General features: G+C 40.4%; 1 protein-coding gene across 1 annotated transcript in view; it reads left to right on the top strand.

The window, feature by feature from the left end:
- The window catches only part of bcr (BCR activator of RhoGEF and GTPase), an 89,071-nt gene that overhangs the window by 43,845 nt on the left and 23,323 nt on the right, over positions 1-21,903 (top strand). Inside the window, exons 2-4 of the mRNA XM_085463468.1 lie at positions 8,972-9,156; positions 14,097-14,201; positions 16,051-16,236. Coding sequence (XP_085319594.1) covers positions 8,972-9,156; positions 14,097-14,201; positions 16,051-16,236 — 476 coding nt within the window. The remainder of the gene's footprint in view (positions 1-8,971; positions 9,157-14,096; positions 14,202-16,050; positions 16,237-21,903) is intronic.

The raw sequence follows: 21,903 nt of genomic DNA, 5'->3' as shown, positions 1-21,903 counted from the left end.
GGTTGGAGAATATTCAGTAAAATATTTCTTTTTTTACTTTCTAGAGCCACTTTAGACACAATTTAAGGCATAATAGAGTAAAAAAAAAAACCCTTTCTGACATTGTTTTGTTGGAGATTCCACTTTTTACATCGCGCCTGTGCCTGGTTCATGCTGCGCCATAACACCAATGTATCTGCGATGCCACAGAATCACAAACCTTACTCCTGTCAGCAGATAAATGTGCACACTGCTGTCAGATTCTGCAAACAGAAGGTTTGAACAGCAGGTGGGTGGAGCTGCTGTGCTCACAGCCTGAACTATGTGCATGAGATGATCAGTTTAAGGATATCAGAAGAAGAAAACGGTCTCAAAGTGAGCACTGGGAAAGTCATGTGTTACAAAATGATCTACATGTAAACACAAGTCAGTAACAAAGATAGTGTAAGTGCTGGCTTACATTTATTCTACCTTAAAACTGTGGTGTTGTGCTACTGTGTTACTGCTTGGGTCTGGTTTTCTCATTCTTGTTGTAGTGTATGGTGTTATCAATCCAAGGGCCAAAGAACTCTCTAAGGCCGTCAAGAAAAAAAGATTGTGCATGCCCATGAGTCTGGGAATGAATTTGAAAATATTTTTTTTAATTATAAATCATTATCTGTAAGGGAGGTAGCTTTCAAGGACTCCCGGTTAGTCCTGAACTAGCTACTCCAGCAGGGGCCCAGTTTGCCCAAGAAACAAATAGTTGTGGACCTCAGGAGTAATGTCTTCTGGGGAGACAGAGACAGAGCTGCTTTGCTGCAGTAACAGCAGACAGCTTTTCAGGAGCAGGAACTACCGACTGTGAAGCACAAAACGTTTTGAGCTGCTTTGCTGCCTCAGGGATTGGTCAGGTTTCAGGTATTGATTCAAGAAAAAAGCAACAGATTTTAAAATGCCTTATAATTTTTTTGAATGGTTAGTAAAAAAAAAAAAAAGGCCCACCTGTTGGTTTCACGATGTACCGTGTGGCAGGCAAAACAGTGTTAACAAACAACGTTCAGAAATACGCACAAGAAAACAAAATACTAGGAAATATGGTTTTATGATAAACGCAGCAAGGGAGAACAGCAAAGTGACAGAATAACAAAGGACAAGGTGAGGCTCAGATAACAAATGTACTAAGTAATGAAGCTAGAGGAAAACTGGTGGGAAACACAGCAGGAACAAATCAGGGGTAAGGAGACAAGGGAAGTTAAACTCAATAGAAGGCACATGAGATAAGACACTATCAAAATAAAACAGGAATTAAATAATGTGGGGCATTTTACACCAACAGAGAATAAACTGAAACTCCAAGAAGCAAAATAAGCAGTCGCCTCAAAACCCGGAAAACAAAAGAACTAAAATTGGGCTCGAAGGCTAAGAAACGAGAAGATCCAGAAGCTTCTAAACCGAGTACTCAAAACATCAACTGAGATTATAACCATAAAAAGCCAAAAAATAAACTTTGGGTAAGAGACTAAGGACAACAGCTTGGACTTCAAAAAGTCAGTATCTTGCAACTGAATATTTTTTGCATTGAAGAATCATCAAAATTTTACAGTATCAGACAGACTGTGGTCCCTGAGGAACACTAACGAGTACGTAACAGTAACTGAATAAGTTTTCATTGTGGAAGGTAAGGTGCTTCTCAAAATAGCCTCGTTTTCCATGGAGTTTGCCAGCAGTCGTTCAGTAAAAAAGGGAAATCCTCATGCTTTCTGTTTTATTCCTCAGGTTGCTGTTTTGCATAGGCTGTCTGTGATGCAGCTTGAAGGATTGCTGCAGGGTTTTTTGCATTTTTTAATTTTGTAAAAAGTGACAGAATCCACTCCCAAATTTTGGGGCCTCTTTCCTAAATCACGATTCGTCTCTTGACCAAGTTTCATAAAATTCCGCTTGCTCACCGTGCGTAATCCCACAGACAAACAAACAGGCAAACAGCAGGGAAACCGTACCTCCGTGGAGGCAGCGGACTAACTGGTGAATGATAGCAATCTGGCATTTCGTCTCTGTGGCAGGGATTTGGAAAAACATTTGCATCTGTTTCCATGCGTAGTTTAGGAAAATACACAAACCACATAGCACAAACTGTAGCATTGTGAAGCCGCTCAGCACACAAGGCCCCACTTCATGCAGACATACTGTATATACAGATATCTTTGTTCCTCTACTCATCTTCTGGTATCCCTTCATCCACTGGTGTGATGTCAGGCCCCACTTTTCCTCTGTAAACATTTTTTTGCATCACAATTTTGTCTTTTATCCCTCTGTTCTGAAACAAAGGGATGATTACATCACTGCAGGCGGTGCTGTTAGTTTTTTTTAAAGGAGCTGTGTCTCTGGCTTGGCAATAGCACCAGTTTTATAACTGGAACCGGCTGCTGCTGCTGCTGCTGGGTGGTTTCCACAGAGATTATCAATGGTGAGTCAAAAAGATTACCTCCAGCAAGCAAACTTGGTTTGTTATAATTTCTTGACTAGAATATGTTAATACTGCCAGGAAGCAGGAAACAAGAAATTCACCAGCGGATATGCATCAGACGGCCGTGATTGCTGGTTCATTTGGGGAAATCATCTTTATAAGGAATTGAAAAAAAAAGAATAAAAGGGGAAAGTCGTGTCTTTATACTTGGCAATCTGAAATACAAAAATAAATGAATCATCAAAAGAGTTTCCTGGGACACATTGTCTCCACGGGAATGAATTCTGCAGCCAAATATTGTGTCTACTTTGGTTTTTACATGGCAGCCGAGACAGTCGTCTCTTTTTTCAGCAGTTCTTTTAGATGTGAGCAAAGTGCTCACTCTCCCGCATCTCCCGAGTAGCTAAAAGGAACCGAACATCCTGGTTATTTGTCTGAATTGGACATATTCAGGAGTAGAATCCAGCTGTGTGCAATTTATGACACTAAAGTCTCTCCTCTAATGACGAGATACTGACATTTATCAAATTAACTTCCGTCAAGCGGCTGTGCAGTTGTGGGAAGATTACGGTAGAAACGCTGTGTTCAAGTTCATTTGACGGCATGTCTGTCCCCTCCGGCTCTGCTGTAACCGAGGCTTCACTTTAATTTCCACAGCTTGCCACTTTTACTCGTCTACCAGCCCCCCCCTCACTTCTGTGCTAAATTGTCTCTAAATTGGATATTAAGGGGATGGAAGAACTCAGGGGAAGGGTTGCCCTCCACGTTTCTTTTCCTCCCTTTTAATATTCTTCTTTACAATATTACATATACACTGTATACATATTTGACTGTAATGAGAATTGCAGCATTATCCAAGAGACTGGGATGCATCTTATTTATCTCCAGTATCCAGATTTGGCCTATTCAATAAGCTTAGTCCTCCCAAATGCACCCTGCCCTAATAGCGCTCTGTATATGAATCACATTTGGATTGGGGAGCTTTGGGTGGGGGCATGAGACACACCCTTCGACCTTTGATTGCATTCCGCTTTGATCAAATAGCTGGGTAAAGAAAAAAGGCTCTGAGTGTTGTAGCGTAACATTAGCATCCTGTGGGGCCGGGTGGAGCTTAAAGGTGTCTGTGTGTGTGTGTGTTGAACCAGAAGTGGAGGTATAATGGTAGTTATAGGATGACAGACCTCGTCCCCAGGTCCAATAAAGGCGACAGCAGCCTGTGCAGATTTATAACTGCCTTCCTGAGTGAAAAGCGGGATGGGGGATGGAAAGGCAGCTCACTATCGAGGATATCTTATGCCTCTTTTGAGAGTCCCTCCCTTTCTCTCTTTAATTTCATGGCTCTCAGAGTGCTGTATTGTCTCTACCCCCTGTCTTCATCTTTTTTTAAAATCTCCTTTCTTTTTGTGTAATTTTTAGATCTATTTTTGCCTTAACTGTGGTCTTGTTTTTTCCCCCTTTGTTTTCTTTACTCTCGCCCCTCCTTTGCAGGGCTTTAGGCAACAAATGTTTCCTTTGTCTGTCAGCCACAGCTCTCTTTATTACTCAGCCAAGCCTTTTAATTCCTTGTATGTGTGAGACTGACTGGGGCAAATAAATGGCTAGCTTGTGTTTATGCTCCGACAGTATGACTAAATGTTGTATACAGTACAATATAGCTGAGACTAATGATGATGTTAATGATAGTGCAGAAAGAAGAAACACTGAGATGTGTAGCATAAACTAAGCACACCCTCTGTCAAGTGTAAGGTTTTAGCTGTCTATGTAACTAAGTACACCCCATTTTTCAGTGGCTTAGTATTTACCACTTTGAGGAGCAATACCTTTTGGACTTGCTTTAGCTTTTTGGAAAATGGGCTCACATTTGGCTCTAATATACTTTGGTATACAGAGGAGTTTGACTCAATGAGTGCAAGTGCCCAGGTTCTGTGGCTGCAGGGAAAGCCCAAATCAACACCCCTCCAGCACTGTGCATGGCAGAGGGAGATGTTTGTGCTGATATGTTGTGTGTGGTGTACCATACGTCCGGCGCTGCATTATGACCAAACATCTCCACTTCGGTGTCGTCTGTCAAAAGGAAGTTGTTCCAAAAGTCATGTGGTTTGTTCATATGCATGTTTGCAAACCCAAGCAGTGCTGTCATGTTTTTGTTTTTTTCAGAGAGAAGACGCCTTTGCCTCGGCAACCTTTCCAAACCAGCCATACTTGTTCAGTCTTTTTCTAATGTTGCTGTCATGAAGTTTAACATTTAACATGGTAACCAAGGCCTGTACAGTCTGAGATGTAGCTCTTGGGTTTTTGCGGTTTTTCCAAATTTAACTGATATGAGTGACCAGAGTTTTTCAAGGCTGTTCGGAGGTATTTTTCATTTTCCAGCCTAAAAATATCAGCGAAAAGCAGGTTTTGTCTTAACACCTACTACTTCCTGCAGTAGGAAAAGCTAGTTTTAGTCTAAATAAGTATTGAGTAAGTTAAACTGCAGGTGCATTTTTTAATCAAAGGATTATTGAATCTTTTAAAATTAGTGACAAATAATAATGACCTTTGCTTCCTGATGCCATTTAGGATTTTCACAGAATTAAAGCTGGATGCATGATCCAAAAACAAAACAAAAAAGAATCCATCATATACACCACACAGGAGCTATATCGACTTAATAGCTGCGAACAGCTCCGATATACAGTATTCTGTTATACAGCACATCGCATCAACAGATATATCACATGACACCCTCATACCCCTGCCTGTGATGTTGTTTTGGAAAGGCCGCTGTGTTCCCATGGCAGCCTAGCACCAGTTATTCCCAGTACGATTGTAGTTTTCCACCTGCAGCAGGAAAAAGACCTGTTCCCCTCCCAAACACTGTTTCCATGTAAACATTTTGCAGGAATGTGTGTTCATGTGAGCATGTGTGTGCGTTCCATTTCTGTGGTTCAAAGCTGAAGTTTGGTTGTTCTGTTGTGCCTAAAGCTCCAGGTAGAAATCAATGGATTGTTTTTGGCAAAAAATATATAGAAGGCAGTTTGTGTGTGTGTGTGTGTGTTTGTGCTCTTTAAGCATCGGTGCTCTCTGTCGTATTTTCAGTGTTACTTCTGTCCCGTTGGGGATGATTACAAGAGAGGAGGGGAAAGTGTAGGAGCTCAGAGCAAGAAGACGAGGGTGCTAATCTGTGAGCAGCATTAGGATGAAGAGGGTAGCTGTGGGGGCTGCACAACAAAACAAAACACTAGCTATCAGTTCACAAAAACACAAGACAAAAAAACCCCACAGTGTGAGAGATGCAGCCAAACAGAAAGTGACTCAAGGCAATGTTAGAAGCAGCGTCTTGGCTAAGATCAGGTCAGACGTGGGCAAAGAGAAGTGGTGTTTGAATACCACAGGCTATAGTGTCCCATTAACAGACTTGTAAAAACACAGTCCCTCCCCCAGTGGAAACTGCAGCTCATGCACATAAACACACATGTGCAGATTGCCGTTAAATATGATAAAGTGTTAAGATTGTTCAAAGGTCCAGGAACATTAGAGTAGGCGAGCCTGAGAGTAGGCTAGTAATTGTCTAATAAATCAAATGTGTTAGTAGTTTTTTTTCACTATATTATTAATCTTACACCTTTTTTAAAAGACAATTGCACATTTTCTGGATTGTCTTGGTGTATTTGTAAAAAAAAAAATCTGTTTAAAAAATAGAGCTATTTCGTTTTTGTCAGCACTTTTTAAAAAAACTCTTCATGTTGTATTTAGCGGTAAGTCGAACAAAATTCAACTGCGGATACAAATTTTAAATTCCGTGTGGGTGACACATGCTGAAGGTGAGACACGAATGAAAGACACAGTGAGAAAGTAACATCACATTTACAAGGATACAAATGAACATGATATATACATAGGAAAATTAAAAGAATTGAGATTCATGACATATTTCATCTATATATATTTTTAAACGTATAGATGTTAAATAACTTGAGTAGTTTCTTACTCATTATTGTATCTTATATAAAAAAAAGAGCGATCGTGCCCTCCTAGCAAATTAAAGTATTTATCTAAGAGGCTCTGCAGCAAATATCACCTCTATACCTCCTGTCTTTGACTGACTTTAAGCACAGTGCTGTACTTACAATGGTCGCAGGACATTTTAAGATTGATGCTCACACTGAACTTGGAAAATCTCGATTTAAATTCATCGGTGCATGTAAATGGAACGAGCTACAAAAAAAACATGAAGCGGCATTCTCTGATTTCACTTCTCATTTTAAAAGGTTGAATCTGTTCATCAGCAACTGCTCTATCACATGTTTTTCTTCATTTGTAATTTGAGACTGTATGTATACTTTTGACCTTTTTGTGGATTAAAAGAAAAACAACTCAAAACAAATTTAAACCTGTGCACCAATTCTTGATTTTTTTTTTTAATCCTTAAAGACGTATGCTGGCCTTCTGTCTAGTCAGAGTCAGAGTTACAGTGAGTCATACGCTTCCATATAGCTTTATTTGATCTAAATTGTGTATGACCGTGGTCTGTGTCTGTGCTCCTTTTCTAACCAGGAAGTGGTTTGTAGCCTGAAAGTTTTGTTTGGATGCTCAGCTGCCCTCAGGGCTGTGTGTGGGTGCTAAAGGCATTCACATGAATAGACACACTCTGCATGCTTCTAGTAAACGCATTAACCCAAAATGAGGTATCAAAAACAGAAAACTCTCACAGTTCTGCAAGTGTTCTGCAAGAACCAGCTGGAAGAATGATTTTGTGTAAATGTCAGCTTGTGATGTTAGGCCTCCTAACATGAATCAACAGAGGTGGGGCTAGAAAAAACACAGAAGAAGTCACAGCAGGATGGTACTCACTCATTTCCCACTCGGTGTTTTCATATCCGCACCCTGTATTTTTAGACAAACAATGAATCAGTTCTAAAAACATGCTTTTATGAAGGTTTTTACTGTGCAAAGCTGTCTGAAAAGATAAAGGACTCTAACGAGTTGTCGTAATTGTGAACAGCGCAGCATTTTTAGCTGGAGTCAGTGGAAGTTAAGAAATACAGTATTTCCAACAAGATACATGCAAGTGCTGCAAAAATAACAGCCACAGTGTATTTAAAAGCTGTATGTGAATGAAAAATGCTTATTACTCTACTAGGTTTGGGTTTCTGAAGGATTTGGCATTTGGGGCGAAGAAACTATTTTCACCAGACACAAACATGAAACCTTTATGTTGGTCTTTGCCTGGCTCAGTGCCACTGGACAAAGCAGGCCCAGTGGGCAGTGCTAACCCACAAGCAGCAGCGAGTACTTGGAGCAAATGGTGGGTGGGCTGAAGGTCATACGGGCTATGGACACACTGCCATTGTTCACTGCCCTGTGTGCTGGTATACGATTCACAGAATGCTATGAAAAGAGAGAGTAGGTGCATCGGAGATATCAGACAGTAAATACTCGATCAGATGTTAGCTGAACGTGTTTTAAAGCGATATAACTGATATGACTGAAGGATATGTGTGCATGTTTGTGACACTGCACAGTGGAGCAGCATGTTTTTGGTGTGAGTCAGCACTGTGTGAGGAGGCACAGCTAGCTCTGTGAGAAGTGCAGCTCTGTTGAATGTACAGTAGGAGTGGGAGGAGATGAGTAAAAAGCTCTTCTGTGACACTCAGGAGATGCATGATGTCTTCCCTTCAGCTGTTGCACACCACATTCCCCGAAGGGCTGACTGTACCTCTTCATCCTGGAAGAACTTTGATAAATGGAATCTACAACCTGAACTGCGCATGTATTTTCTCACTTAGAGGCTTTATAAAATGGGTCAGTTTGTTTGCATCCAACGTTCTGACCTTTGTTTCTTGTTAATTCTGCCTCTCCCACTCCTCTTTGCAAAGGCCAACACTCATGATCACAGGCAAAAGCACTTTGTGGCAGAGGCATTTATTCCTGCAGAGTGATAGCACCCGCTGTAGAAGCAGGTCAAGGGGAGGTTATTAAAATTTCCCTCGAGATGCTGCGCTCGGTGTTCAAATTATTTGCACCTTGACCCAGTTTATAGTTGGCCTTTTCAAGTGTTTTCTCTCCAAGCTTTAGGTTTTTGTGCGAATATATGTGAAGAAAGACGCAGGAGGGGGGAATTCGTTTTGTCTGCCTCACTTTCCAGAATTGCATTAATTAGTGACCCTGCCAGGCACATCTAGCGACTTTTGTCGTGATACTTAAGTACCAAGCAGAACACTTATTTGTAGTGGTATGAATTTAGTGATTAGAAGAGCAAAAAAATGTCTTAAAAAGATGGCTTCAATTGAGTTTAAAGGGAAGAGGCTGTTAACTGTACACTCTACATTTTATTTAACTGTTGTTTCAGCAGTCACAACTGTCAGTGACATGCTTAAGTACAGCAGTCAGACATCATTTAATCTGCGGTTTATTAGTAATCCAGTAATCAGCCAGCTTAAAGTACATTACAAGGAACTGCAGCACAGAAATTAAAAACATCACAAATCACAAAAATCTCAAGAAAATTCAACACTAACACAACACAACACTAACTTAAAGTTTGAATTTCTCCCATCACAGATGGTCACTTCACCGGGACCCCTCCCACATACGGTTACGACGCAGACCGAGCAGAGGAGCAGCGAAGGCACCACGACATCCTGCCGTACATCGATGACTCGCCGTCGTCATCTCCTCACCTCAGCTCCAAGAGCCGTAGCAGCCGGGACACTCTGTCCTCCGGATCGCTGGAGTCCTCCAAATCGGTCAGTATGACATCTGGGCGTGTCCTGTTGTTGACAAAGCAGACTTTGATGCTCACATCTAATCCAAATGCCAAGCTTTCTCACGTCTCCTCAAGTGATTCAGCAACTTAGCTGCAGACAGAGCAAAAACAAATCTCGCTGGTAAACTGTGCTCATTCTTGCATACATTATTTTTTTCCCATTGCAGAGCAGGAATTGGGCTAATCTATTCTTAGAACAATCCCATTCTGTCTAAAAGTCTTCAATTGAAAAACCATATCTGCTGTTTAAAGGAGATTGATAAGGGACATATCTCCTGCCTCATAGCTCCCGAAGCAGTCATCCAGTGAAGAAACCCATCCGCCTTAAGAGTCAGGGTTTTTTTCGTCTAGTGTATTAGGCAGAATTACCTATCACCTCAATCACCACATCGCTGCCTTCATCCTCTTACGCGACCTCCTTCCTCGTCTGCAGTGAAAACCAGTGATCTGTGACGTCTGCTCTTCAAAGGTTATAAGGGAGAGGATACATGTGTGCGCACACAGACACAGACTCACAACCTGTTTTTCTTGTCATCTGTATTTATTCTATGTTATTTATATATGTTCTATGATGCAGTCCTCAGTGGAAGCAAAGGACTTTGTGTACCAAATGCTAGTATATACCAGATAAACATGTTGTAGCCATAGGTTCAATTACAATAGAGGGGTATCTTGGGAGAATATAATAAGCTAATGCTGCCTCTACCTCCTGTGCCCTTGGAGGAAGTAATTGCATCAGTGGTCATGAAGCTGTATCGGTTACTCTGCCCCTTCAATCTTTGCTCACTGTCTGTACTGGTGAGCAAGCGACTGTCAGACTGATTGATGGCTTGAAAATGTCAATAAACGTGCCCCTTGACTGCACCGACCTTTGACCTGTGAGGTTTAACACCCGGTGGTTTTAATTTGCGCACACATACTTAGCTTGCATTTGGACACATACAATCCTTCTGTTTGTATGGAAAAAAGAAATTCAACACTACATGCTTAGAGCCTGTAGATGCATCGTCTGATGGCTGGATAAATACATTATGCACTGTGGCAAATATCCATCAACAAATTCCCCACAGGCTTACAATCAATGTTCTCAAAATGGAGTTACCATCATCCTTGATTTGCCCTTGAACAATCTGTCTTCAAACGTCACCCCACTCTGCTTTTCTAATTGATGAGTCAGAGTCCAGGCAAGCTCTGATTGGCTCAGGGGGAACTGATGGTTTAGTGATGTCACTGTCATGAGTCATCACTTTCAGTAATTCTGCTGATTTAATTTAAGAGTGCTCTGGGCTCTTTTTCACTCACAATCTGGCTCTGCCCAGCACTTGAAAGGGAAAAGAGGGTCACTGATCAGAAGTTTGCTGAAAATTCAATAACATCCTTAAACTGTTTTACCAAAAACACTGACCACGTGTGCTATCTGTGTTTCTGCATGATCATAGTGTACTTTATGACATCTACAGAGTGAACCTACAGAGTTCACTCTGCTTAATTTCCCATCAAGTTTGTGGTAATGATGCGTTATTATGTCTGTATTTAATAGGAGAAATTTCAAGAGACTTATGCTGCGGTCACAAAACTGTTTGGAGATTGCAGCATGACCAAAATTACTGTGACCACGTACAATGAACTTGCAATCTTGTTGCTCGAGACCAAGACTGCGACCTTTTGCAGTCAGCTGCCATCTTTAAAGTAGCTTTACTGCTTCATGACGGTGATAAAATGACCAGTCTGTGATTGAATGGGGTCAAACTGGCAACTAACTGTCAATTAACTGTGATAAATCTGCACAAATCATAAATCAGTTTCTGTCTGCATAGATCAGCTTCCCACCAGCTGATCTATGCAGTCATCTTTTCATTGAAAATGAGTCACCCAGAGGTTGTGGGTGATAGACACTCAACCTCTGGATGGCCAATTAGTCTTACAGTTAGTTGCTGACAGGGAAAAAAAAGAAAATCAGTGCAGTCCCCAGGCAAACCCAGATTTTTCCTAGTTGTAAGGAAGTTTCCATATTTTTACTGTAGTGCGACAGAGCCTTCCAGCTGGATTCATAGTCCTGTGTTTGTTTGCAGAGCCCTCAGGCTACAGTTATCCAGGGAAGCCGTCGGTCATGCACGATAATGATTTGGGTCTTCTTCACAACTGGGGCCAGGCTAAGTGACTGACACCAGCGCAAACATGAACAAGAGTAGCTCCGTTAACCACATATTTCTATTCAAGTGGCGCGACACAGCGTCAGCACATACGCGTGGGTCTGGTGAGCAATGTGTAGCACCTCCGCAGTATCATGCTGGGGCCTGCTGCCAGATTTAAATTGAAGATGTTGCAGGTAATTGCTTGTGCTTTGACCTCCCCGTGGATCATCCTAGTTCATGAGCCCCTGTATATTAAAACAACTAACTCCTCTCTCTTATGGCCCACACTTAAGGTGTGCAGTAAGCTTTATTTTCTGCTCGATCAGCAGAAATACTCTAAATGAGCAGCATGTGCACCATCAGTGTGTGTCTTATCTGACTGAAGACCTACACCTCCACTACATAGCCGATGTGGCGCTAGGAGCCAATCGCGTTAGGCTTTTCAAAAAGCCAGGGATAGCAGAACAGGATGCTACACAGATTAGAAAATGAAAATTGAAAAGGGTTGATAAAATGTGGGGTTGTTGTTATCGCAGTCACTGTTGTCCGTCCCATCTGTGAGTCCACTAAATAAAAAGAAATAAAAAGAAACATGTTGCTAAACAAACCCAGTGTACATCAGAATTCTTAAAAACATGCCAGGCTGAACTCCAGCTAAGTGATGCTGGGGCTGAAGAGGTTTAAGTGTAGATTTAAGTGTCAAATATTATTTTTATTGCTTCTTATGTACACTGCAGGGAGAATATGTTTTCTTTTTTTACTTATTTCATAACCAAACATGCACACAGACACTTCTTTAGTCTTCTGAAATTTTAACTGAAAATGATAAGTATATATCATAAATACACATCTCATCTTACGATGCACTTTTGTTTGTAAAGACAAACATTTACCTCTTTTGACTGTGTTAGTATCTACACATAATATACTTCATTATCGGCTTTCGTGGGAACCTAATGTTCTTACATTCAGTCCAGATACCTAGAAGGCTCTGCGTGATGCATGTTACATGTCTACCACAGAAATGATAAGGTGAGAAACAGTGTAGTATACTGTGCAGTAGAAACTGTGAGTACAAGACAGTTGGATGAAGATCCAATATTTTTGGAGCAAATGAGAAATCGGGATAATAGCAGAATATTAAATTATAGAAATCCTTGAGTTGCATCTTAGGATCTACTTTTTGCCTCATTCCAATAATAACTTGGACATCATTAACTAACATGCTAAGAAATTACAGCAGAGAGTAAAATATTGTATTCAAAACCTGGACAGCCATACATTTTTTTAACATCCAATTACATTGGATTACACGCCCTGGTCTACCCAGCACAATTTTCTTTTTGCTCTCAGTAAATAGATCTACAAAATATTAAATATATTACACAAGGAAGAGCAAAGACTACACATATATCTTCATACCTGTCCAAACGACCGGTTGTTAATAGTTCTGTTTAATCTTTTTTTTTCGTTCATTCAGTCAATTTGCTGATGTAAAATAAACGTGAAGAGTTGAGAACGTGTTTGTAGCAGGCTACTGAATCAAACTGACGACATATAAAAGCATATTGAGCCCGGCAGAAACTATGGTGGTAATGGACTCCTGTGTAATGGAGTCCATAAAAATCCTGGAGCATTTCATAATCTTCTGGCTTGTAACAGTCCCCTGAGATCTGTGTAAGCATCTGCTTATGCAGTGGCCATGGAAACAGGTTTCAGACCCATTTACCCCTTCATTTAAATAAATGCATGTACGCCCACACACATCCAAGTAGTCATGTATGCATTTAAAAGCAGTTCACACGAGCATCATGCATGGTGCACAGGCAGACATAAACGTTCCTGACAAGCATTTATATAATTTTCAAAATAACATAACTGTATTTAGTAACAAATCAATATAAAACAAAAACAGCTTTTATGAATATTGTATTTAATACTGTTGTTTTTTTAATGCTGTTTTTACTGTTAAGGTAGTTACAGGTAAAAACAGCAAGAAAAAATGATTAAAGAAGAGTAATAAAAAGAAGATGTTATTACTTAATGCAATTTTACCTGTTCAGCTGATATTCATCCACTAATTGCCACTAATTATGGTCATCATTCATGCTGCATCCAAATGCGTTTAATGATGATCCAGGGCTGTTTCACTGGTTTAATCCCAAGCTCATGCAGTCACAACTACCAGGAAAAAGGTTTGTGTGTCTCAGTGTAAAGATGTGTAAACAAAAAACCTAATGTATACACACATCTCTGTCTGCATCTGGCTTTGTAAATTATTTTTCTGCATCTTCTCACATGCTTTTGCCTCTCCCATAACACACAAACACACTCATACATACACATATTTATACCGCAGCTGTTTTTTTCTTGTCCTTGGTGACCCTGCCCGTTTGAGTTATTTCAGATTTGGTGGTTAATCAAGGCAACCCGGGGAGTTTATCTTTTATTTTTTCATATCTATGCCCTTCAGCGAGCTTTGACTCAGCTGAAGGGAACGGAGAGGCAACCAGGGATGATTTTCGGAAGGTGTTTAATTTTCCTGGACTCAGGCGCACAGAAGCAGCATGAAAGGTCCTTTACCAAATATATACATATAAATAATAGGATGTTATGTTTTGATGTTGTAACATAGTCACAAAAGAAGCAAAGGGCTTGCAGTGTGAAAATAGTTCCTAAAATATTTTAAATAAGCAAAAGAATAAGTTAGGCTAAGCAAACAGTTGTACATCACATTGCGTTACTGGGTGTTCTTGAAACGTTATTCTCTGTGTGTTTGTTACAGACCGAGTGTGACCTAGAAAAAGGTTTGGAGATGAGGAAGTGGGTCCTGTCTGGGATCTTGGCCACCGAGGAAACATATCTCAGTCATCTGGAGGCACTGCTTCTGGTGAGAACACACATCACTTTTAATGTCCTCATAATGTCCAGTATATAATCAATCTACCAACTGCTCAGGAAATATGAGTGTTTACAATGGAAATGATTGGTTTTTGAGTATGAGAGTGAAAGCTTTAGATATACAGAAGCTTTTCAAATGTTTAGTAGATTGTTTAGAAATACTATTTGTCCCTTTGCTGGTCTACTGAAGGGGCAGCTAACATTAACGTCCCCCTAACTTATAGATGCTTAAACAGTACTCTCACTGGCCACTTTATTAGGTACACCAAGTTAGTGTTAGTAGTAGTAGGTTTGCCCTCCAAACTGACTTAATTCTTTGTGGCGAAGACTCAACAAGGAAACATTCTTTTGGTCCATATTGACATGGCAGCATTTGTCAGCTGCTCATCAATCTTCTGTCCACCACATCCCAGAGGTGCTCTATTAGATTGAGATCTGGTGACTGTCGAGGCCATTTGAGTACAGTGAGCTGTCATATTCAAGAAACAAGTGATGATTTGAGCTTTGTGACATGGTGCAGTAAAGCTGCTAGAAATACCAGTAAGAAGATAAACACACTGAGGCATTTAAATACTGCTGAGTAGGTACTAAGCTCTGGTTTAGACTTCTGCAGGGAATCTTTGTGAAGTCTGTGACGTAACCTACTCCAGTGGTTTATGTCTTTGCCGGCATTTATCCTTATGCACCACGCATGTGTTAATTAAGCGTGTGGTTGTGTCCTGGTGTTTTATATGCAGTGCCAGCAAGTACAAACAACGTTGTTTGATTTTATTTTATTTCCTGGGTCTCTGCTCTTTGTTGGGGTAAGATTTTTTTCAGGGGCAGAAATATTTGTCCCTCTAGTTTTTCCACTTCTTTGTACATTCCCTCATATCCGTTCCGATAGTATCGTCGATTTCCTTACAGGAATTTTCTGGCATTTGTGGCAATGTGGCAGATTCATCACAGCAGGCATCTGTAGTCCAATTTTGGTGAGCCTGTGTAAATTGTACCCTCAGCTTCCTGTTCTTAGCTCACAGAAGTGGCGCACGGTGAGGTCTTCTGCTTCTGTAGCCCATCTGCTTCAAAGTTTCAGAACGGCTATTCTGTTACCTTGATTGTAACAAGTAGTCATTTGAGTTACTGTTGCTATTCCTATCAGCTCAAAGCAGTCATTTTCCTCTGACCTTTGACATCAACGAGACATTTTCACACAGAGAACTGCAGCTCTCTTCTTTTGGGCCATTGTCTGTGAACAATAGAGACGGTTGTGTGAGAAAATCTAAGATCAGATCAACAGATCAGCAGCGTCTGAAACTCTCACACCAGCTCTTCTGGGACCGACAACCATTCAGCGTCATAAAATCATCTTTCTTCTCTATTCTGGTGCTCTGTTTGGACTTCAGCAGGTCATCCTAAGTGTGTCTACATGCCTAAATGTTTGTTTCAGGCATAAAAGGATTTGAAAAGGTGTGCCTAATACAGTGGTCGGTAATTGTATCCTAACAATACTGTACATGTTACTGGTTATCCCAGATCAGATAAGGCAGGTAAGGTAGCAGTAAAACCTGTAAAGCCTCCTTGTTGCTGTTTTAATACTGATGAGTATGACAAAGAAAAATGTACCATACTTGAAACAAAAGACACCTTGGTGTAGAATATGTGATACCAAAGTGTAACCTGTAAAAGTCTTTTACTGTTTACTTTAAATCTGAATTAGTTCATACATTATAGTAGTGCAATATAACAGTCACTTAATCTAGTCATATTTTTTCTTTTTTCTATAAGATCTATAGAATGCTTCTAACATAATAAACACAATAAAGTAAATTTATATCTGCTCTCTTGGTCCTCCTCAGCCCATGAAGCCTCTGAAGGCTGCTGCTACAACATCCCAACCAGTGCTTACCGTGGCCCAGATAGAAACCATCTTCTTCAAAGTGCCTGAGCTCTACGAGATCCACAAAGAGTTCTACGATGGACTTTTGCCTCGTGTCCAGCAGTGGAGCCACCATCAGAGAGTCGGGGACCTCTTCCAGAAACTAGTAAGGCTGGAGCGTAGTTACCTTTAGTGCGCCTTTAGAGCTCATAGCCAGAGAGAGAAATGAGTCAAAGGGTGGGGGGTTGTAGGGTGTTTGTTATTAGAGTGTGTACCCTTGACAGCAGAAATGTCCCTCTGTGTAACTGCTTGACATTACCCCTAATAAAACTTGACAATATGGGCCACCCAAAAAAACTTGACAGCACTGATAAGAACAGCTACAGCTGCATTTCTGACCCCAAACAAACCAACAGGGTTCACTAGGGCTCCATTACTCAGAGTAATGTTATTTCTTCCATCGGAAGGCTTCCATGAAAAGCTGAATTTCTTAAACCAATAGTAAAAGTAATTTGATTTTTGGAGTAAAGCTCTTATTATCATATTAAATTCCAAACAAACTGATTCTGAATCATCTCCCCCCCCCCACATTTCCGCCTAAACAGCCGTTTTTGTCCTTCCCAGGATGTCAGGGCCAAATCTACACTGGGTCTGTTCAATCATTTTCACAATGGGTCAATTAACCCACAATGAATCATTTGTTAATTCTCTTAGAAATACTGCTCCTTTCCCACTCGTGTCTCCCTCCATTGCTCTGTCTCTCTCTATCCCTCTCCCCCTCTGACTCACTTGTGCTTGGACACACACACACACACACACACACACACACACACACACACACTGAGGGAGGTGCAAGCGTCTTTCACAATGCCGCCTTTCTGCCTCAGGCAGCTGAGACCATCACAGCACTGTGTGTTTCACGTCTAGAAGAAGCTGCTATAAATAGGAGCCTCTCTCTCTTTCTCAGAAACACACACACACATACACTCTCTCTCTCTCTCTCCCTCCCTCCATCTTATTCTCATTAACTTATCTTGGGAGGCGCCCCTTGTGGCTTGGCTAAGAAATAAGAATTTAATTGGTTTTGTCTTCATGTCAAATAAGCAAACATGAAAATCCAGTCCATCAAATTGTTGTATCCATCCTCCTTGTTCACACTGAACTTCTATCTAATAAAACTGCTTCACGGTCACCTCTAACATTAAAGAGATGACATGGTTCTGATGTTAATTATTGAGCAGAGCGATTGTTAGCTGTGAGATGTGTTTGAAAGGAACGCTGCATGTTAAATCTGGCAGACTGGCATCCTACAAGACACAAAGAGGCACCAGTAGAATAATGACTTCTTCACTGGTTGCCGAGCAAGGTTGAATGAAGGGCAAATTTGACCTCTGGGGCCCCCCAGAGGATTATGTCAATTAAGAACTTCATTTTTGACTATATTAGATTTCATTTGAACTTAAATTGGAAGGTGTAGCTAGTATTTCCATAGACTGGTGCTAGTTTGCCCATATATTTAGAGAGCTTCTTTGTCTGGCTCAGCAATTACGTCACTCGTTTTCATTTTGTGTTTTTTCTTTCTTTCCCCACCTTGACAGTCTGGTGTAGCTACAGTAACTATTGTTACTAACACTGTAACTGTAAATAGACATCTTTAGATTGATGCTCTCATGCTTATACATTTACTACCTCATACACTTCCCTTCTCCAGACTATAGTTAATAAAAGTCAAAAGGTGACCATGCTGAGCCTTGAAGAGGGGGGGAAAGGGAGAAAATGTTGGATGACAGTCTGCATTAGAAAGAGAAGGAGGGACGGGGATTAGTTGAGAGGAGAGGAGGTGATACAGACAAGGACCGGGGGGTAGGGAGGGTTGAGAGGAGGTAGGAGTTGACTAGGCAAGAAGATTTAGGCTGCTGCAACTGTGATAGAGCTGTCTTGCCATGACTCTGAAATCTTTGAGGAGAGACAGGCTTACGAATCGTAAAACATCAGAAGGAAGAAGGCGAGAATCGGAGAGAAAAGAGGAAGTGCCAAAGCATCAGTGACAGACTATGAGCATGACTGTCAGAGAATAGTGTTTGAAGACTGAAAATAGGGCAGAATCATGCTCATGTTTCTGCTGCTCCCTCACACACAGCAACAAAGTTAAGGCTTTGCACCATGAAGACAGCCAGGCAAACTGATAAACTGTCTCTGAGCATTTCAAGAAGAAACAAAAAAAACCTGATGACACATTTTTGCTTTCGGCCATGGTACTGTTGTGACTCTGATAATGTTCGATGCTAGAGCCACCATCATGATCCAGACTGATTATTATTATTATTATTTTTTAATTTTGGATGGATTGATGTGAAATTTTGTTCAGCCTTTTAGGAGAAGCTCAGCATGAATTTTAAGAAAAAAAGAAATTCAAGAGTATTTTTTTAAAGTAAACACTTCTTGCTGTGAGACACGGGTGCCTCACAGCAAGAATCAGCAAGAATCAAATCCAACGGCCCAGGCTGGCCATTGGATTTGATTCCTCCCACAATCCAAAGACATGGATGTTTTGGAGTAATTGGCAATCCTAAATTGGCCATAGGTTTGAAACAGATTTCCCTAACATTTGTTACGTGTAGTTATTTACGAGTCCTCACTAAGACAGTATGACAGTGCAATTTAGAAATATAATTTTATTGTCACAGGAAATTACTTGTTTAAGCTCCACCTTCCAGCCATCAGCTGGCTGTATTGTGTTCCAAACCTGTGCGTCAATAGGGAAGTTGTATAGTGCCCTCTGGTGGGCAAAGAACTGCAACAACGCTCATAACATGATTGAAGGGTGTTTCTCCTGGCAATTTTTTAAATTTTGTTAATTTTTATTTGTTGGTCATTATTAATGCTGATAATGATATATCAGCAAATGGCTATTACCGACCAGTATATCAGCCCCGTTGATAAAAAGTCATAATTGTTATTAATCTTTAGTGAGGAGCATAATTTCTACCTCAAGACTTATTTTGACTTTAATCAATTAGCAATTGCTGAAAAGCAGCGACTTCAAAGACATTAAGTGAAGCCTAGAAAAAATAATGAAGAAAAAACAGAACAAAAATTGAATCGTTTTACAAATGCATGCACTGTGTGAAAAAGTATAATAACTTCTGTGCCACCATCAAATCAAAATCTCTGGTTCACTTTGGTTCACTGCAAGCCTCAGTTCGCTTTGTGTTTAGATCTGATGAGCAAGTGTTGCCTGCTAACTTGATAAACTGAAATATTGTGGCATATTGGTGGTTTCATTGTGAGCATGTCAGTGTACTGGTGTTGGCACTCAAAGCACTGAGGTAGCACCATAGGACTAGATTCTTTCATTAAACTTAAAACAGAATTAAAGTTTTTTCATTCTGTCTGTTCTTGTATTATTATGTCGACATAGACCACACTGATTTTTTTTAATTTTGTCTTTCTCATATGTGTCAGAAGGCTTAACTAACTGAGGGCAAATTCAGCTTCCTCATAGAATGACCATAGTCTGTCATGAAGCTGTTTTCTTAATGTTGTTTTCCACTGTGGATTACACACATACTGTCACAAAGGGACAAATCCGGAAGTGAAAAATCCAGACACCTAAGCAGTTCTTTTCATCACCCAAAGGCATTTTCTGCTATGATACTGTAGCTGCATTTGGTAAGCCTCAGTGCTGTTGTGTGTGGAAGTGGCTGGCAGACACAGTCAAACTGTCACGCTCTGAATGGCTTCCGCTGTGTCGCAGATTGTGTGGCCCAGGGCAGGACTGGGGATTGCAGGACTATGAAAGCTACTTTACTCCTCACCTTCCTCTTTGCTGTTTCTTTCTGTGCGTGAATGTGAAACACATTTTGAGACAGTTTTGTTGCCTAAAAATGCATCTGTGAGAACCTGATTTAAAAACACAGTTAATAGGGTGCAAATTCCAGTCAGGTGGCACGTAGCATGTTGCCTCAGAGCTGTAAATAGTTTTGGACACACAAAGCGAGATCTGTCACTCTTGAACAAGTGTAAACAATGTTTAGAAAACTTGTGACTGCATTCCTGACGTAATAAGCTCTCACACCCCATGAATTAAAAAAAAAAGATTTAAAAGGAAGAATAGGCTCAGTTTGAGATGTTTTAGGTTAATAATTGAATTAAGTAAGGATTGTGGAAAAGTGGAAGAACATCTAGGTCAACAAAATACATGAAGCCTCATATATATTTATATTTAAAAAGTAAAAGCAGTCACAAATCACCTGGCCTTGCTCAGAGTCAGGCCTCATGCCGAGGCTTGTAAAGCCTGTATTCGCTTTAAATTAAACGGAGTCTCACTTGTTTGCCATGTAAAACATTGGGATCGTGCAAAATCTTTGACCTTCCCCATATTTCTTTATATTTTGCTTGGAGACTGGAAAATAGGTGCACCAGTTTACTGAAAGGTCCAAACACACATGGAAATAAATGTATGTTTTATGTATACATAGACATTGTCGTTGTTTTTAGGATCGTTTTCATGCTGAAAAATGAAGCTGCTGCCAATCAGACACTTTCCAGTACCATCAAGATTTGATACCTTTTTCATATTTCCATCGATTCATAATTCCATCGATTTTAACAAAATTCCCAACCCCGCTGGCTGAAAAGCAGTCCCAAACCACAACAGACCCTCCGCTGTGTTTTACAGATGGCTGTGAACACTCATTGTTTTACCTCTATCATGACAAAATGATGATGATTTGAAGCAAAAATGTAAAATTTGGATTCATCACTCCTGTCACCAACGAGTTTTGCTCCATGTCTTTTGTAATTTGAGGTAGCTCAGCCTTTTCTCTCTGTTTTCTTCGTTAAGAATGATTTCTTGAAAGTCACTCTTGCACTGATGCTGATGAGGCTTTGGCAAATATTAGATGGGTGAACTGAAGGGCTATATGCATCTCTCAGGTCCTGTGACAGGACTCTGTCAGGCCTGCCACTTCTTCTGTCCTCTGCTTGTTCAGTTTCCTCAGATTTTAAATGTCACTCTGCACACCATGCGAATGCTGACTTTTTAGGTCTTTGGGAATCAACTTGTTAGTGCTAAAATACCATTTCATGCCTGCCATCATGTGTTGTTTTTAGATTTTGTAGAAATTATGTGTTTTGGCGACAGGCTGCTAGATATTTGTGGATAGTTGAGTTGGTGGTGTCTTTTTATGCTTGATTAGTGGTCACCCCCCCCCCCCCCCCAAAAAAAAAAAAAAACCAAAAAAAAAAAACCAAAAACAAAACTTCCTCTAAAAATGGTCAGTTAGAAGGATTGAAGTGAAAATGAGTGAAAACACGGCCAATGTCCAAAGAAAAGACTTTTGGAAAGCCTGAGGAACTTTCAAAATAGAAAAATCTGGTTCTTTGGAGGCAAAATATAGAGAAATTAAGGGTATCTTGACAGTTTTGCACAGTACTGTGCATTAAAAACATAAATTTTTTTTGTAAAATTAAAGAGAACAAAAACTACTATTAGCCACATCATTATACACCTGATACTGGAGACATCATCTGGTCAGCCAAAACTAAAAGATGTAATCACAGAAACTGTAATTGTGTTCATGTTTTTGTCTTTTTCTGAGCCCTTTTTCAGACGGGCTCAGACCAGGTAATCAAATCTGGTGTGACTGGTGACACACAAACAAACTTGTGGTGCACAGAGCCATTTGAAGTTCTAGAGGAAGTGAATTAGACTTTAATAAAATCTGAAAACGAGTGTGAGATTGAAAGCCTTGGAGACAGTCCATAGATTGTTGATGTGATGTGCCTCAGCTGTGATCATGTAAATATGCCTTGTGTCTGTTCTTCACCT

Source organism: Copadichromis virginalis, linkage group LG7, assembly GCF_057382275.1.
Source record: "Copadichromis virginalis isolate Kocher_CV1m ecotype Utaka linkage group LG7, C_Virginalis_male_GT1.1, whole genome shotgun sequence".
NCBI lineage: Eukaryota > Metazoa > Chordata > Actinopteri > Cichliformes > Cichlidae > Copadichromis > Copadichromis virginalis.
The sequence above is the reverse complement of the archived record's forward strand: the minus strand, read 5'-3'. Positions and strand labels throughout refer to the sequence as shown.